The sequence below is a fragment of the Topomyia yanbarensis genome, chromosome 1 (assembly GCF_030247195.1).
Source record: "Topomyia yanbarensis strain Yona2022 chromosome 1, ASM3024719v1, whole genome shotgun sequence".
NCBI classification, from domain to species: domain Eukaryota; kingdom Metazoa; phylum Arthropoda; class Insecta; order Diptera; family Culicidae; genus Topomyia; species Topomyia yanbarensis.
The window spans coordinates 37,750,619-37,770,399 of record NC_080670.1 but is presented as its reverse complement, the minus strand read 5'-3'; the positions used below and the strand labels follow the sequence as shown (position 1 = coordinate 37,770,399).

Genomic DNA, 19,781 nt, shown 5'->3' with positions numbered 1-19,781 from the left:
ATATTAGTAATCAGTGTTTTCATTCGATTTGTAGACAATTTTCTTTAATCAATTAAAATGTGGGCAGTTTCCTTCAGTTGATTTAATCATTTAAATTTATATTTTGATCCTATTGATTACCAAAAATCCTTCCTAACTGGGGTTCTAATCTACCCGACCAAGGCTAGTCTTGAAAATAGTTTCATTTAAATAGAATATATCAAAAAATTGTGTTAGCATGATGCCTGTTTTCCAGCACCGTCAAGCATTGTCATATTCGGTTAACGCATAAATACTGTGAACTCTAGAATATACTTTGTTGTAACGAGAGTAAGTACTATAACCTTTCTTGTGACAACATATTTTTAGGATTGTCTTTGATTTGGAATTGATTTCATTATGAACTTTTCAAAATTTAATTTAGTTTCTAGTGACTATATCAAATTGTCAGAATTAAAAGCTTTATGCAAATTTTTTTAAGCCCCTCCCGAAACAAAATCCTGGCTACGGGCCTGAGCAGATGGCATCAGTCTTCTTGGATATTAAGGGGGCTTTTGACTCAGTTTCTATCAACATTCTGTCAGAGAAGCTGCACCAGCATGGTCTTTCACCAATTTTAAATAACTTTTTGCTAAACCTGTTGTCTGAAAAGCACATGCATTTTTCGCATGGCGATTTAACAACATCGCGATTTAGCTACATGGGTCTTCCCCAGGGCTCATGTCTAAGTCCCCTGCTCTACAATTTTTACGTGAATGACATTGACGATTGTCTTGCCAATTCATGCACGCTAAGGCAACTTGCAGACGACGGGGTGGTCTCTGTTACAGGGCCCAAAGCTGCCGACTTGCAAGGACCATTACAAAATACCTTGGACAATTTGTCTGCTTGGGCTCTTCAGCTGGGTATTGAGTTCTCCACGGAGAAAACTGAGTTGGTTGTTTTTTCTAGGAAGCGTGAGCCGGCGCAACTCCAGCTTTTATTAATGGGTGCAACGATCAACCAGGTTTTCACATTTAAATATCTCGGGGTCTGGTTCGACTCTAAAGGTACCTGGGGATGTCACATTAGGTATCTGAAACAGAAATGCCAACAAAGGATCAATTTTCTCCGAACAATAACTGGAACATGGTGGGGTGCTCACCCAGGAGACCTGATCAGGTTGTACCAAACAACGATATTGTCGGTGATGGAGTACGGGTGTTTCTGTTTCCGCTCCGCTGCGAACATACACTTCATCAAACTGGAGTATCGTTGCTTGCGCATTGCCTTGGGTTGCATGCACTCGACCCATACGATGAGTCTCGAAGTGCTGGCGGGCGTTCTTCCGCTAAAAAATCGATTTTGGGAACTCTCATATCGATTGCTCATCCGATGCGACATTCTGAACCCGTTGGTAATTGAAAACTTCGAGAGGCTCGCCGAGCTTAATTCTCAAACCCGTTTTATGTCCTTGTACTTCGACTACATGGCACAGAGCATCAATCCTTCTTCGTACAATCCCAACCGTGTCCGTTTCCTAGATACTTCTGATTCTACTGTATTCTTCGACACATCCATGAAGGAAGAGATTCGTGGAATCCCGGACCATATACGCCCGCAGGTGATCCCCAATATATTTTATAATAAATTCCGAGAAGTCGACTGCGACAAAATGTTTTACACTGACGGATCAAATCTCGATGGGTCCACTGGCTTCGGTATCTTCAACAATACTATCACCGCTTCATTCAAGCTCAATGATCCCGCTTCAGTTTACGTCGCAGAGTTAGCTGCAATTCAGTACACCCTTGGGATCATCGACACTCTGCCCACAGATCACTACTTCATCGTTTCGGACAGCCTCAGCTCTATCGAGGCTCTTCGTGCGGTGAAGCCTAAAAAGCAATTACCGTATGTTCTGGGGAAGATACAGGAGTCCTTGTGTACGTTATCTGAAAAATCTTATCAGATTACCTTTGTTTGGGTCCCCTCTCATTGTTCTATCCCGGGCAATGAAAAGGCCGACTCATTAGCAAAGGTGGGCGCATGAAATGGTGACATATACGAAAGACCAATCTGCTTCAACGAATTTTTTAGTACTTGTCGTCAGAGGACGCTCAACAGTTGGCAAACCTCGTGGAGCAATGGGGAACTTGGACGATGGCTACATTCGATTATCCCAAAGGTATCAACGAAGCCTTGGTTCGGGGGGATGGATGTGGGTCGGGATTTTATTCGTGTAATGTCCCGACTAATGTCCAATCACTACACCATGGATGCGCATTTGCGGCGTATTGGGCTTGCGGAGAGTAGTCTGTGCGCTTGTGACGAGGGCTATCACGACATCGAACACGTTGTCTGGGTGTGCGCCGGGTATTGTGACGCCAGGTCTCAGTTAAAGGAATCCCTTCGGGCCCGTGGTAGACCACCCAATGTACCAGTCCGAGATATGCTGGCAACTCGTGATTTCCCCTATATGTCCCTTATTTATACCTTCATAAAAACGATAAATATCCCAATTTAGCCCCTCTCTTTTATTTCTCGTTTTTAGAGTTTCCTCCTGCCTTGTGGAACCGATCAGCTCCAGAGTGCCACTATGTAACCGCCATCGCCCTTACCACTACGCCTGCATAGAAGGAAACTGAAGCGAGAGCGACTCGAGGTCCGATGACTTTTGAAAGATTCCCCGCGGGTCCGAAGAATACCATCCGCCAATCCGGTACTCGACGACTTACTATACTGAGGCGCAAATTTGATACGCTGATCCCCCTCCCCCCCCCGCTGTTGCAAGTTTTGCTCTTCTTTCCCTGTCTCTCCCCTGTCCTTGATACAACTGCTGCTACACTGATGCGGAAATAAGCCACCCTTTGAATATCTTGACCAAGCATAAGTTTTAGTTAAAAAATTCAAATTAGTATTCTGTATTCCTAGTTTTAAGATAGCTATAATTTTTACTCTTTATTGAAACTCTTGTCCTCCATCTTGTAAATAGAATTGAATCCCTAGTTTTAAGATTTCTGTGAAATTTCTCATAAATATTTGTTCCCCCTTTTGTGTACTAAACTATATTGTTAGTTTTAAGATAACCGTAAAATATTTCGTAAAATACTATTACTCCCCCTCTTGTATATCAAAGTGAATCCCTTGTTTTAAATTTTTTCATAAAAAAATCTTTTGGCCCTCTTTTGTATATTGAATCTTATTTCTAGTCTTAAGATAGCTGTAAACTTTCTTTTCCTTTGTAAAAAAATATTTCAACATTGTAACCTCCTAGTTTTAAGATATACAAAATGTAAAAACAAAAGCATTTGGCACCGCCAAGCTAACGCATTTGTGCCTATCAAATAAACGAAATGAATAAAAAAAAAAAAAGATAATCATGTACTACCAGTCATTATTTTCGGTTTCTTTAGCGCGACAGGGTAATCTTCTGTATTTCGAGATATTTCAATAAAAACAAACTGAAATGTCGTGCTTTGGTCCACTTCAATGATAAGAGCATTTCATTTGTATCTCTTACGTACAGATCGAGTATACAACAACAAACGTTACTGTTTGATACATGTTTGTTTACCCTCTCAAATATATGCAAGATAACGATTTAACTATATTAACTACCCATGTGGGGTAACATGCAACAGTATTTTGTCTTATTACTATTATGACTCTAGCCATCTGGCTGATTGAGCGTTTCAAATAATAGTCTGTATAGCATTTTGAATCAAATTTTAAAGGTATAACCTACAACTAGAATATGAAAATGCTCCTTAAATACAGAACAGTACCAGGAAGTCGTCTTTACGTGAACTTGCTTCTCTAGCAATACTAGAAAATTCTCAATTTCTATCTTATACTCAACTCAACTTCGATTTTGAAATATTCAATGTACAATACGTAATATCTAATACCCCTCTTTTTAAAATCAGTTTTGGAATCTGGTTTGGAATGATTTGGAATTTAGAATGAATTTAAAATAGAAACTATTTTAAAATTTCTCAATGAGATAAAAAAATTCGGGAAGGTCCGGACCCCCAGAACCCTTCCCCTGGATCCACCACTGACTCAACTGGATTGTTCTAGCATTTATAATAGTCCAATTGCATGGAAAAGATAGTCGTTGACAGTGTAAATTAATAGGTTATCTGTTATCAATAATATCTGAAGACAACAAAGATGTAGTATAATTTAGTTCTCGCCGTTCACTGATAGTTTCACTGCACTGTTCCAGTGGAATCTAATCACGTTAATTGCGATAGAACTGAAGTTATAGTTCTATGGATAATACTTGTTACTTACTAGTTCTGAAATGAAGGGTTAAAACCCTGTTAGCTAGCCTTTCATACGAATTTCTTGAATAAATCGAATGTTCCCGCTGTTCAAAAACGTTGTTGATTATAAACAACATGGGCATCCAAATTATAGTACATTTGGTCGCTGTTCTTTGTAAATAACATGGGTATCCAAATTATCGTACATTTGGTCAATGTACTAAAGGTAAACAAAAATATACAGCAATAGACTTCAATGAAGTTCATGTGTTGCAAGTTACCCCATATGCGAAGTTACTTGCAACAGGCATAATTTTTGGCCATCGTGAAAACAGGGAATGATGCTTTGATTTGTAAAATACCATTTAGTAGTTTTTATACTCCCATTAGCGCTTGTACATATTGAAAATTATTCTAATGTTACAGCATTTTTAGTTATACCGCTTTGAAGTGTTGCAGTAACCCCGTTTGACGGTACTTTTTAGAAATATGATTTACATTTTCATAGCCTCGATTGTGGATCAACCATTTTATTTGGAACTTTTCTTTGAGTAATTTTATATCTCACCTCACACATAAACTACACTTACCTTTCATCATCATAGCAGCGGCAATCATCGCCTCCAGTCCACCCTTCTTGCCCTTCTTCCCCTTGCGACCCTCGAACAAATCCCGTGCCTTCTCCATGGCTTCCCCGTCCATCAGCTTCAACCGCAGCGAGTGACTTTTCAAATAATCGTTCAACTTTACGATCAAAAACTCATCCAGTCTTTTGTTCGGGTCCTTGGGAAAAATCCTGGACACCTCGGCAATAATTTCTGCCGTCTTTGTCACATTCGAATCCGAGTCCCGTACCACGCTCACTCCGGACATCAGGTTGTACTCGGACTGGTCCGATATCCGCTCCAGGAAGGATACGATTTCCAGCTTCAAACAGGTGACACTGTACTTGTTGATGCAGATCTTCTTCGAGTGATCGGTGAAGGCTCCGAACGCGGTAACCAACATCGCACTGATCGCAACACCATACACCAAATAGGTCATTTTACTGGACTTGGGCACTGTTTCGGGCACTTACATTGGTCACTAACGGGCACGTGAATGCAGAATAACGCAAAACCGTTCGATATTCCGAAAACCTCAAACTGCTACTGCCATCGATCGGCGATAGATCTTCAACTTTTATACTGCTTACAATAAATCTTGCGCTTGTTTTGTTAGGAAAAAAACGACAACAACAAGAAAAAATAGTACCCCAAAGATCCCGTGGGGCCGTGACCGCAAGTGCGGTGCCAGATCCCCGCCCCAGCTAGCCGGAGAGTGTAAAAGCCCAATTCCGCTAAATATGCGCTTGTTTCACGGCCCCTTTCCTTGTCGCCACACGCCACGGCCACCAGCTATTCGATGGATTCGTTCGCAATGCACGATTGGATACGATCAACCGCGCTCGTGCCGGTTTTGGTTGGTGGCTGCGCTGCTCTCCGGCTCGGCGAGACAGACTGGCGCTATGCTGAACTTGGCCTTGGCGATGGCGGTGGGGTTGCTACCGGCTGGCAAGTGTTGCGGTGTGGTTTGCGCTTCGGTGAGTGAATGGAATAAGTTGGCATTACTTTGTTGTATAGTGTTTGGAAGGATTAAGGTTTATTCTATGTTGTGTGTTTTTGTTGGACACGAATTCTGAATTCATAAACTGAAGAGATAGCAAACAGCATTTGTAGTGCGAAATGATCTTTGGGATTCAGATTTTGTTTTCAGGAGAAACAACTCCAAATTGCATTTCTCATTGTAATCCTTTACTGATTGAATCAAGTCTCTTTCAGTAAACACTTTTCTGAGTAAATCACCGCTTTCGAATGCCAATCGATCCGTTCACTACTACTCCCAATGTCTTCTTCCTTCTGATTTGTTCACAGTTTAATAACAGAAACAAATGCAAAATAATCGATTTGTTCAAGCATCAATTATATTATTCTCTTGCAGTCATAAAAAAGAAAATGCTGCGGTCTGAACATTGTCGACAATAATAACCGGAGAAAAAGCACGATCACCACTGAACCGTTTTGGATTCACCTCAGCCACCCACCAACCGGCCTCCGACCACCATCATGGGATGAATCAATTTAGCAACGAAGCTAGAAGCATTGGAAGTGTCTTTCGAGTGAAATTGAATTTCGGAAGCAAGAAAAAAATGAAAGGGAATAAAGGGATTTCATTTACTAGAGCATGCTAATAGAGCAAAAGTTTTCCCTTTCATCCAATCGATTTCACTTGTAGAAAGGTGTGTGTGATTTTCTCGGTCAACGATTCCGATGTTTTGGCAAGTGTTCGTCGAAGGTCGGAGAAATAACAACAGCAATGTTTAAACCTTGACCTTTGCTTTTATATTTTATACATGATGGCAATAAAAATAATGCACTTTGCTCATATGAGGAGCGAATGCCGTTATACTTAGCAGCATTTGAATAGTGGCGTAGGGGAAACGGAGGTGAGTTGAAACAGTGCCCATTGCAAGCGAAACAATAGCGTTAGGGTTCTGGTTGCTATACTTTTATTTTATATCATTCGCTTTCGTATATAAAACAGCTTGGGAGCTGTTTCAATTCAGTTCTGCACTGTTTGGGTCTGGATTGAATGGGCCACTATTAGTGGCAATCGTTTGAAATTTAGCAATTTAATTTTTCACTATTACTTTCGCTTTTTGTATTCCAATCTAACTATATTTGAAGATACCAGTTTTTAATTTCATGTTTATAGTTTTATCCATTTTTACTTGCTCTAAACTATTTCACTAATTTTTTCAATAGCTCAATTCTAAATCCATCAAATATGATTGACCTAAGTTAAAAAAAATTCACTGCGTACTTAAAGTGTGTTTTGACCAGTAAGAGACAAAAAATTGGCGTTGATTTAAATAAAATAAAAAGTTGGGTTCGGTGTAATTGAACCCAAATCATAGACCCATATTTGTGCAGTCGAATTGAGGTCATCCCGCAGATCACTGTGCTAATCGGTAGTTCCGCGATCATCACATTTTGCTTTGATTCCTTATTACGATATTTGCTCTATAAGCTCGAAATCACCAGTTGTAAGCTGATTAGCTTGATCACTTGTTGCAATTGGTAATCACTGGTCTGGTGCGCTGGTATTTTTTGTGGTCACATTGCTAATGATGATGATAGGGAATTTTCGTTGGCGAATCGCGAATCAAGTTGATCGAGAGATGGCTGGTGTGCTGACACACTAAGCAGTATAGCAGTTGGGCACGATGAAAAGGCGTGGATAGCTTGTTATGAATTCTGGAACAGATACACTTTTTAGGATTTTGGCACATAGATGAGATTATCTTTTTTTTCGCAATGCCAATAAAACCTGTACAATTCGGTTTTTTTATTTCATGCGAAATCGACAATTGCCAATTCGCCGAACTTTCGTTCATTGCCACAAAAATCAGGACATAATACTTAATACATAATTTTTTTCACCCTCTGTTCGGGTCTCAACCAGAAAGAATCGTTGCATTGGACCCGCGATTATCCACTACTGCAATAATCGATAGGGAAATCTGTTGAAAAGGCGGCAAAGAGATTGTTGATCTAGCACTCCTACTCCAAATGTAACCTAAAGGTGCCCTGCATTAAATTGCATCACAAGAAAAATTTTATCAAAATTCATTCAACGAATCGTCTTCAAACTTTCAGGGCCAAACAAAAAAATTTATAATTTTTTTTTTCAATGTTCATTTTATTCAATTTCATAGCCATAACCTACCTCCTAGCACTGCTCAGATCTTGTACAACGTTTGGGCCAACTTGTTCTGTGCTTTAGGGGCAAACCTTTTTACCCAAAATAATTTATTAGGATTTGAAAAAAGTGAATATATTCGACAAAACGCTTTTAATCCACCTAACAGTGTGATGAGACATTTCTTATAACTCTTATCACTCTCTTCGGATATTATATCGTTTGAGAACATTTAGAACTTGATGCTTCGCGATGTTTTTGATAACACATACTACATGGGATAGTGGCAGGACTCAGAGAATCGCTCAAATCAGCATAGGACAACATCAGTGCTATAAATCTCAAACCAAATCAATGGGAAAGCGAAAAAATCGACTTTTTCTAAAGGTGACTTTCCAGTAGTATCCTTGATTTGAATTATTATCGCTAATCCTAATGCCAAAGAACAAATAAAAACCCCACGATAACGAACCGTTTGGGAAAATCATCATCATCACTGGAATTTTCATTTTCACGAAACTTTTCGATAACCTTCCGTCACTTGCGTTAATGCAATGGGTGCACAGTGCTCTGAAAATCTAGCGAAATCGTCTTAGGGCACCAGCGGGTCTGTAAAGAATACTAAAAATTAATTTCTATTCCATAATTTTCAGTTCAGCAATTCGAGAGATCGTGCTCACCGCAAGTCATGAAAAATAGACTACGTTGTGAAGCGATGGTCACTATTTATTAAAAAATCACGGTTAAATAAAAAATAGAACTATTAAAAAATTTCAAATAGTTTATAATTTTCACAAACTTATTAGGAAAAATTGTTTAAAAAGCTTTCGTAATATTGTGGAGGAAAAAAGCTGAAAATTTCAGTATTTTCTCTATCTGCAACATATAAACCCCTAAGTATACCAATTAATTGGTATACGAATTGGAATAGGTTCGCCAAATTTTGGAAGAAGTCTATAAAATAACCCCTTGAAAACTACCTAAAAATTGTTGTAGTTCGATGCAATAAAAAAATCTCCAAAAAAGAAATGTACCTATTAATGTGAAACACAGCGATACAATAAAGACCCATTTTTATCAGTCTCATGGTGTATTTTAGGCTGACAAAATGGGGACATTGACTAAATCGGGCATTTTTTTCCTTTATAATAAACTGAAGCTGTTAAAATATTATTCTCGTCCCTTGATGTAGTCTGATAACTATTTCTGATTATGATGAACTTTTTATTTTCGCATATTTCGCATATCTTCATGATAAGGAAAACATGCTCAAGAATGGATTTACTCGAATTCAGTCTTGTTCGTCTGCTAGAGCCCATTAAACATATGTTCATATTTGGCTGATAAAATCGGGGTTTCAATGTGTTATATTAGATATTCAGCATTCGAAGAAGTTTCTTTTGAACGAGTGTAGCACGACTTTGTTTCTACTTACTTGAAAATCGATTATACTGTCCAAATGGCATAATTCCGAAACCGTAATTTTTGAAGTTTTAAAATTATGCAGAATTAATTTTTCAGAAAATAGTAACAGAGTTCGTGTCTAGCGAATTTGTTGAGACTTTATTGTAGTCATGAATATTAACCTGAGAAAATTCACCAGAAATACTTCTTGGACGATATACCGTCAAAATTATTTTATCAAATGATGCGCTGTTTAACGTTTGTAAAACTCATCGAAGATACTAAACCTCCGAAATTGGCGGTTTCAAAATGATGCTATCTTGACCATAAATTACTGTTTTTAAACATTTGACCTATACATATAATTGGTCATACAACAAAAATCAAGTGCTCATCAAAATCGATCAGAACCTGCTAGAGTCGAATGGAAAGCGTCATTTTTCATAAATTTCTCTCTACATTCGGAAAGTGTTATCCTCGTTATTAATCATATTACGTTTTCGTCTCAACTCGACGCATTCCCAAAATAAAAAACCTGTTTTAATCCACCTAGTGGTGCAATTGTGCTTGTCTCATTTGTCCAGACTACGATTCCATGGCTGGTTATGTTCAATACAATGGTGGAAATGAATATTACATGTTCAGTACGATTTGCACATACATACAATGAATCAACAGCCACGATCTTGAGATGCTATGTGATACTGAAACATCGCTTGAAACCAGCGGCGGATCATAGAGAAAGATCCTGGAGGTCCAGGTCCTGCCGAAAATTTTCAACTTGTTAAGGAATTTTAAACTAATTTTAATTTTAAAGCAGCAACCCCTCACTGCATACTCTCTCCGGGCCTGTATGATTGACGATTTTTAGAGTGATTGCATAACCTTTCTATATGAGAAAGGCAAAAATGTACCAAAGTCCAGAGAAGTCAATTTTTGTCAAACATCTCAATGTTTCATGCATTTTAAAGTCATTTGGCATCAAAAATACAAATTTGATTTTGAAATTTTTTCATTTCAGTTTATATGTGAATTTTCTGTGTGATTGCACTCTTCAACTCGTAACTCCGGAACCGGAAGTCCAATCAATAAAAAAATCAATATCAGCCGATGGGACAGTTGTACCTTTAATTTGTGCAAATCGGTCCAGCCATCTCTGAGAAACAGAGGTCACATTTTTTTTCTACATACACACATACACACAGACATTTTTCGATCTCGACGAACTCAGTCGATTGGCATATGACACTCGGCCCTCCGGGTCGGGATTAGATTGACGAATTTTAGAGTGAATGAGAAAGGCAAAAACATTTTTAGCAAATGTTGAAAGTTATGCATTTTTCTTGGTGAGCAGTTTTATGTTTCATAGACATTAAATCAATTTTAACTTCGCTTCCTATTAAATAAAGACCCTTTTTACAGTACATCTCCACAAAAGCGAGCTCAATTTGAAAAGAAATCTGAGGATTTATGATTGATTACAGAAATCTGGAATTTTCTATTGGAATGTTTTCAGGCAGGAATTTGATATTGATGCAATTAGACAACTGTGAAATCAAGACCAATAGATCAGTTACATATCAGGACCCCTTTCCGACAATTTATCAAAATTTCTCATGATGTTTACAACAACAGGTTATCAATCTACGGATCAGATAATTGTTATTGTTATATTGAATTAAATCAGTCAGCATCAATAAATTTTCAACTTCAATCCAATATTTTTTTGGGTGTGGTAGGGGGGGGGGGGGGTTTGTATGGTGTTAAACCCCAAAACCTTCTCTTGGCTACGCCGTTACTTGGAGTTATTTATTTCGCTTTTCATTTTCCGATATGTTTCAGATCGAACCGATGGTTATAAGTTAGAAAAATTGCAGTCAGAAGGTTCGCACAAATGAACATTTTTGTACTGATAAGTTATGAAGTTCCTTCCAGACAACTTGGAAGTGTTCGGTGATTATTTCTAGATTGTAGATAGAAAAATGAAATATAAAATTCGATTTATCGAAATAATGTTTAGCTTATTTCAATGGATTATTACTATATTGAACAATAAATAGGCGACACAGAGTAATCAACAAACAACAAGCCATAACTTTTAAAGTATTCAAAACAGATATTTAAAGTCTTCAGTAAAGTTATTCGCAAAGGAAGAGCTACAAATTTGCTGAAGACATAATTTCGATATAATCACTTCCAAGAAAATTTGTGAAAATATCTTACTCATAGGGGGATTAATCAGCAAAAGCACAATACCAAAAGAAAGGGCATATTACCTTCATTAAATTCTTCGAAGATACTATTGACCTAAAATAAGCCGTTTTGGCGTTAATAATAGATTACATGTTTTTGGTCATATTTCTGGCAATGGAAATGATAAAAATCTTTCGTCCGCATTTAATGTTAAATATCTCTTTTGATAATAGTCCGATTTCAACAACGATTTTCTATAGCTTGTTCGAAAGGTATTCGTTAAAGCTGTCTAAAAACATATAAATTGTTAATCTATGTTGTCAATTTCGGAAGATAATTTAAAAAAACTGCAAAAAACGCCATTTTTACACATTGAAACATTCATATCTTGAAAACTAAACATAAGAATCAAAAACAAATTAATAGCGTTCATACTGTTTTTTAGTTCTTTCATTTAAAATTGGTTTGGATAATATCGGTTCAGCCATTGCTGAGAAACACGAATGAGAATTTGTCCGTTACATACACACACACAGACACACACACACAGACATTGTCCCAAATCGTCGAGCTGAGTCGATTGGTATATAAGACTCGGCCCTCCGGGCCTCGGAAAAATTCTTCAAAGTTTGAGCGAATTCATAAAGATAGACGCTTCCCTCGCAGTGCTAGAAGCCGCTCAATTTTTACCTTCTAATGCTCAATACAATTCTTCTAGAATATTTACAATAGTCCAATTGCGTGGAAAACGTTGCCAAAGCTACTTTAAATTGATAAGTTTTATCAGTTTTTAATAATATTGCGCCATAACGAAGATATATGAAAAATTCATTTTACGTCGTCAACTTAAACTGTCCCTGGCAGCACTGCTCCAATGGAATCCAATCAGATTAATTGCAATAACTTCATTCCTAGAGCCGATCCTTGTAACCGTTAGTACTCAAATGAAAGGCAATAGTCACATTTACAATCCTTACTTATTTTTGTGAGCAAATCTTGCCTCAATCAAAAGTTATAGCTGTTTAAAAACGTTGTTGTCCACAAACAACATGGGTATGAATGGGTTAAACGTTTTACGCAGACAATACTACTATTTTCTATAGAATCATTCAACTTTTTCGCATAAGAAATAGAGATGGTCGGGTTCGGGTTTTTGGACCCGAAACCCGGACCCGACCCGAACCCGACGGGTTTCGGGTCGGGTTCGGGTTCTGTAAATTAAAGCTTCTCGGGTTCGGGTCGGGTTCCGGGTGTTCAAATTTGAAATTCTCGGGTTCGGGTCGGGTCGGGTTTTTGAAATTTTGAACTTTCGGGCTCGGGTCGGGTTCGGGTTTTTCAAATTACAAATTATCGGGGTCGGGTTGGGTTCGGGTTTTGAACAAAACAACCCAACCATTTCATGACAGTCTTTTTTGTAGTAATAAATAAATAAATAAATAAATAAATAAATAAATTAGGTAGTCTTATTCTAAAATCAATCGTAAAGTAACCTGTTTAAAAATATTCGCGTTTTGACTATTTAATTATGTAATATTTCATTTTGTATAGTCTTTAAAATACGTCAAAATTCTCTTTTTCTTCATATTGCTATAACTCCGGTAGTTTCAAATCGATTTCGACCATTTATACGATCTTGTAAAGACTTTTAAATTTCCTTTTGAACATTTTATTCAAAAACCGCTCAAAAAGCGTATTTATTCCGATGCTTTTATGAAAACCAAACGCCAATACAAACGTTCAAAATACAGCAATATGCAGTAACGGAGATGAAACAGGAAGGCGTCGAAGGAACAGGTAGAGCCGGTGCATTATACGTGTATATAAGTAAGTATGTTCCAGAGCCTGGACTGCAGAAGATAACAAATCGAATGATGCGTTTTGCATACTATATACAAATCATATTCATGAATGTGTTTTGCCTCTTTAATCCGCAAAAGCAAAAATTACGATACCAATCCAAGCGCATTTTCTAGTTACTTTGGTATAGTGCTTTGTTATATCAAATAACCAGGCATTGTAATTCTCTCTCACTCACGCGAAAAGAAGCTTATCCGATGTCCAACTTTTCCGAGATAAGATAAGTCGCAAAATTCTCCGTCTCCACAAATAGCATGAGAATGATTTTCCGGATAAAATTTATTTGACTTTTTCCTTCTCACCGGAGAAGGTGATAAAATTTTAATTTCGTGGAAATCAATAAAACTTAAAAAATACACTTAATTACAAAGAAAAGCGGCAAAGAAAAATGATAGACTTGTTTTTTTCGTTTTTTGGAATAACGGCAGGAAAGCAGCGAGCGAAGAAAAGATACCGTGAAAAACTCATTCACTCATTCTCCGGCTGTTTTATTTATCCGGAGAAATAACACGTTGTATTTATCCGGAGAAGTTGTGTGTGTGCCAATAACTTTTCGTGTGAAAATGTGAGTTTTTATTGTCGCAGTAGCAAACTATTTGGGCGCATTTACTCATATGAGCGATAAATGCAATGCCTGCAAATAACAGATACTATTATTCGGCAGAGCTGGAACTTATACAATTTTACACAAGTTTCTCGCTTTCTATGTATCGATATTTTGCTTTGAAAAAGAGATAAAAAAAATTTATTTTAATTATGTACACATGACAAAACACTAACGCAAACGGGTTTGTGTGGTACATTTGTACCCCAAACAAACTTTAAGCGAGCACTGTTAAGTTGGTCAAATGAAACAAATAGGTTGTACCTGCTTTAACGGAAGTTTAATAATCAAATTGGTTTATGATAAAGATTGCTTGCAATTTAAATAAACTATAACGGAAAATTAAGGATTTGGTGGTACTTTGGTGTCATTATGGAGGCTCAAATTTAAAAAGGGCACATTATTTTTTTAAAAGCGGATAGTTTAGGCCAAATTTATTTTCTAGAGACTTTGTTCCATCAGACCTAAACCTAGCTTCACTTCCGCCAGGTTCCGTTGTTCATGACACTCATATGGTGATGGTATAATAGCATCACTATCAAATCAGTGGTACATATATGAAACAAGCACTTTCTGTCTGTTCCCGGGCTGAGCTGTTTGCATGATCCGGATTCCTTCATGAAAATACATGAATTTCCACGAACTTAAGGAATTGATCGCAAAAATTTTGTGTGTTCTGTTGAAGCAATTAACGGATTTTTAAAAGTTTGGAGTCGTTCCGAGAGCTCCATTGGAGAAGTCGAAGCATCTTTACTGGCGTGCTTACCGTATAATCTGAAGCATAAAATAACTTAGATACCCCATCATAGATCGTCCTATCGCTAATGATGGGATACAGGTTTGACCCTACCAACCAGTAACGTGGGTGACGTCATGTAAACTGTCGAATACGAATTGCCAATTGCCATAGCTTAATTTAATACATGTAATAAATTATACGAAACTGCCTTGCAGGAATGGTTTCTGATAAAAAAATCAGAAATTTTGGTTAAGGATGACGAACAAGGTTGTTGGAAACTGTGAACAAGCTTTCTGTTTCCCCATGAGTTAGCCACCGATTTAACTTAATTTCCGGTTAAGATATCGACGATTTAGAAGTTTCTCAGAACATTACAAATTCGACGTTCAATAATAGTAAATATAAATGCGGATTCTACTCGGCAGTGATTTGTTTTGCCATATGCAGATATAACTCAATGCCTATGTTGCTACTTCAGATTCGAGTGATTCTACTTGATGAGCCTAGGGTCCAGATCGGGTGCCTAGAATTAAAAATCTTCGAGATCTTTGGTTGATTCTCCGTAGCAAGTTGGATTCGGATCGGGCTTCTCAAATTTTTAACTTTCGGGTTCGGGTCGGGTTCGGGTTTTCAAATTTTAAAATTCTCGGGTCGGGTCGGGTTCGGGTTTTACAAAATTTTCATTCTCGGGTACGGGTCGGGTTCGGGTTTTTAAGCTTTAAAATGTTCGGGCTTGGGTCGGGTTCGGGTTTTTCAAATTTTATAATTTCGGGCTCGGGTCGGGTTCGGGTTTCTAAATTTTCATGCTCTCGGGTTCGGGTCGGGTTCGGGTTCGAAAAAATTGAAACCCGACCATCTCTAATAAGAAACACTAACTATGGTAACCCGCATTCCGTTTTGTTCCATGTTATATAGCCAGTAATAAAAAGAAACGCTAACAGAAAGGGGAATTAGGGTAAAACAAGCATGATAGCGTACTTTGTAGTCATTTTAGATAACTGCAATCGATCCCCACATTCTTACATAAGGAGTGCATATTTTCGACAACCGCACTTAGCGATCTATCACACTATTGACTAAAGTTGCGTTTTTGACACTTTTTTCCCACTGTGCGGTGGTTGATGGAATAGGGGGTCCGAATAGCTCCGTACACTCATTTCGCATAAAAGTGGTGAGCGTCTTGAAAATACCTGTGTTTTCACCCAAACAAAAATCTTTCCATAAAATGGGAGTCTCAGGCTTTCCAAAACACTTACCTGTTATTTTTTCACTTTTATTTGTTACTTTAAGCACCGTTTTGCACTTATAATGTTTTTTTTTATTTTGTGGATGGCAAAAAATGAAATACGTTGTATCTCAAAAATGAAACACGTTGCATCTCATTTTTGGGACTCATCTGTCAAAACAAATGTTTCAGAATGGCGCTTCCACGAATATGCACGAGAGTTAGAAAGTCCTACGATTTTCTGAAAAATCGAGTGTGTCTGAATTACCCCCACGGTCTTAATCGCCCCGGCTTCCCATAGAACTTGTCCACAGTCATTTTATTTAATTTCATAGTCATATCCAAATGCTTACTTTCCTCTCAATACTGCCCATAGTATAACGTTTAGCCCAATTTGTTCTTGTGTTCCATTTTTTCTCTTTATGTTTCCTATTTCACTTCCTTAGGATGCTTCTGGAGTGCCTGCTTCATGAGGCCCCTATTCCGTTGCGTTAGGAGGATTAAGATCTTTTGGCACGAAATTGACCTCCTTAACCTTGTACGACTCCAGAAATTTTTTCAAGTTATGACACCAGGCTAAATCCAGCCAGAACAGTGTGGGGCCTTTGTGAGACCTCGGTAGTGAAAGTAGACAGTGTAATTGACCGCTCCGATTGACACGAACGGGGTGCTCCGCTTTCCACATGAGCAAATTGCCTGCCAAATCATGTATTTTTGGCAAACTTAGAGATCTTCTGCTTCTTACTGCCTCAAGGACGTCGAAATTATCCAGAGAGGTGAAGAAAAGAACTCCAGGAAGCTGATTTCATACAATGAATAATTTAAAAATCCGAAGCTACCGTTGATGTCAATTGGTAGACTGCGTTTGGAAATAGTAAGCGATAATTTCATATATAAAATCAGGTATTGGCGCCAATTCGTAAACCGTTTATCGATTGAACCGTCGATGAGAATATTCAGGATCACTTCCAAATGACTGAGGAATCGGATAGTGTTCAATGAGAGTATTTTTTAATCTATCTACATGATCATACTTGTTTCATGATAAATTAGAGTGATTAAGTCCTGAAAAAATCAAAGGCAATACAAGGCAATAACGGATAAAATTATACTAAAAACTCCTTCAAATATCATTCATTTGCATTTATTTTTCTCGCGCACTTAAATATTTACACATTCAACAACGATGGATAACAAACAACGACATGGTAGTGATGAAAAAGTATGAACAAATCAGTATGTGTATGAATCAATGTGAGAACAGAAACGACGGATGAAATGTAATAAATTAAATAAATAAACTATCGTGTGTTGAACAGACGGCGGTCAGGTGCAGGTCGTTTTTGGTTTACTAATAGGATTAATTAGCTTCGTGCCAACCTAAGTTCATTACTGCAGGGTAGCGTAAGGATTGTAAGCACCGTAGGCCAATTCCTGGGACGAAGCCTGTCCATTGCGGTGCCAGTCCTGGTGCACAATCTCGGCATTCACCGGCTGAGCACTGGTAATGTAGGCGGTGGTCACACGTTCCTGTTTCTTGTTGAACAGATCCTTTAGGAAGGTGAAAACTGTTGGTGGATGGAAAGGAAATGATCAGTGTTTTCAGTTTTTTAATAGTTCGTTATTGAACTTACTGGAGAATTTCAGTGCCAACAGTCCGGCGATCAGTCCCTTGAGCGAGATGAGCTTGATGATGGTGAGCAGGATTGGTAAGACGATCGACATCTTCAGCTTCAGTGCGAGCAGCAGCGGGAGGAACACTTTCTTCAGACGGCTGCTACGAGCTTTTGGGTGGAAAAGGTGGAGTGATAAAGAAAAATGAGAAAGGTGAAATTAGAATTGGTGGTGAAGTTTAACGAAAGTGGTGTTGTTTTTCGATGTGTTTCGGTGAAAGGCTTTCGGTAAAAGCTCCGGTGATTTGGTGAGTTGGGAAATTGAAGATACGGTAGACATAAATTTAGGATTATAGTTCTTCGCCTGCGCTCTGGATTGTGTAAACGTAGGCGAAGAATCGAAACACAGTAGAGTCACACGAATGATATATGATTATCTTTCTGGTGCATGCTGAGCAGTTGTTTAAGCGGTAGAATTAACTATAGTTAATTGTTTACAGATCAACTTAATGAGTCAATAACGAAGATAATTTACAATTATAATTTGTTCTATTTGTCTTTACAACCCACTAGGGAGTTGAGATTAGTCCCGGCATTGTACGTTTTCAGATATAGTCAAGACCTGTTTTTAGTCCTCCTTAGACATAGTCTCATAACCCTTTCCAAGTATCATTACTTTTTCCTAATGTTTAGTATAAATTTCCCGTAATGGTCTAAATTGATTTTCTTTAATTTTCGCATATTTTGAATTTTTAAAATTAAAAAAAATATGCTTAAAATAGATTTTGACTTGGTAATTGGTTCGTCTTCTAGATGTTCGATTCGTTTATTTATTGTCATCCATATAGTGTGACGTTAGGAGAAAGATCTGCTCCAAATTCAACAAATCAAGCTTCTACTTCCACCCACTCAGCAGTGCTCCGTTTGTTCAAGTGAAAGTATTCGCTAATGTTTGAACGAACTTCCCTTCCTTCCTTACTATTCCAAATAATCAACAGAAGCATTCTCTCTCTCTTCAAATTGATCAATCTGCTCCACACACCCGCTCGCACGCTAAGCAGAAACACTGAACCGAGAACGAGTGTGCCAATAACCTAGTCTGATCGGCCGAGTCCACGTATGCCACGACGATCAACCTTCACATTGATACGTACAATACCAAACCACAGACGCAACCGACGGGCGACGATCGAAGTCAAGCAAAGCCAACCAACCAAGGTATGGTATACCAACTGCGAACCGAAGAGAGGAGAATTATTGCGGTGTTTGCTTTCAGCTTGAGTTTATCTGCGCTGAGAGTCAGCTTCTCGGGGTGGTTCAACGAACTTGGCAACCGACCTGTCGGCAGTGATGCTATTTGCGTTGGTAACCCTCTGGAGAGCAATGTGTTGGGCTGGTTGGTTTCTTGGGTAGTAGGTGAAAGAATAAGATCGTGGCGATTTTGTTTTGTTTGTTCGTGCGGTTGTCCGATTTGCTTCGATTGCTGTTTACATGTGATCGCGTGAGAGAGAGAGAGGGAGGGAAAGGAAGCGCATGCGAGAAGCCTGTTGAGCGATTTGTTCCGCTGTAGGAAGGTGAAGAATTAAAGATTGAATTGATGGAGGGGTCTGCCGAAGTTTACCGAATTGGTTTCAGTGCAATTTATCTTGTATCACAAGAATTGTGTCCGATTTCAATTCAACGCTTTTTCTTGAAAAGGGCGATACTAGCAGTGACGCCATTCAAAGAAAATCAACAGTGAATATTTCCAGATTTGGTTTTATTTCCTATTTAAGAACTATTGTGTTTTTTACATCCTAGATTGCATGATTCAGTGATCGAAACCCAAAACTTCATAAAGTATTTGAAATTAATAAATTAAAATTTGTTTTTGCTATTTAAATCGACAAAATGATAGTATCGCCCCTTTGGCGATTGTTAACTTTTTCGGTCCCACCTGTCAGCATTGAAGTATCGCCCTTACGTTTTTTTACAATAACTACCATTTTACACCACCGATTTCGTCCGGGTTTTTTCAATAGCGATCATTGTTACTATTTACAGCTGGTATCAGCTTGATAATCCTAAAAAAATACGAAAAATACAGTTTCGCCTCTAAACTGCTAGCAAAATAAGTATCGCCCTGTTTGTTTGCATGGAGCGTGGAGGGCGAAACTTTAAATAAACAAACAAAAAT

At 38.1% G+C, this 19,781-nt stretch overlaps 2 protein-coding genes across 2 annotated transcripts in view; both read right to left on the bottom strand.

Annotated features, from left to right (window-relative positions):
* Positions 1-16,366, bottom strand: part of LOC131694922 (uncharacterized) — a 45,295-nt gene extending 28,929 nt beyond the window's left edge. Inside the window, exons 1-3 of the mRNA XM_058983461.1 lie at positions 16,346-16,366; positions 5,382-5,408; positions 4,820-5,195 (exon numbers count right to left, since the gene is read on the bottom strand). Coding sequence (XP_058839444.1) covers positions 4,820-5,195; positions 5,382-5,408; positions 16,346-16,366 — 424 coding nt within the window. The remainder of the gene's footprint in view (positions 1-4,819; positions 5,196-5,381; positions 5,409-16,345) is intronic.
* Positions 16,367-17,253: 887 nt separating this feature from the next.
* The window catches only part of LOC131676286 (uncharacterized), a 34,467-nt gene continuing 31,939 nt past the window's right edge, over positions 17,254-19,781 (bottom strand). The window contains exons 2-3 of the mRNA XM_058955405.1: positions 17,627-17,776; positions 17,254-17,560 (exon numbers count right to left, since the gene is read on the bottom strand). Of these exons, the coding sequence (XP_058811388.1) occupies positions 17,382-17,560; positions 17,627-17,776 (329 nt within the window). The 3' untranslated portion in view covers positions 17,254-17,381. The remainder of the gene's footprint in view (positions 17,561-17,626; positions 17,777-19,781) is intronic.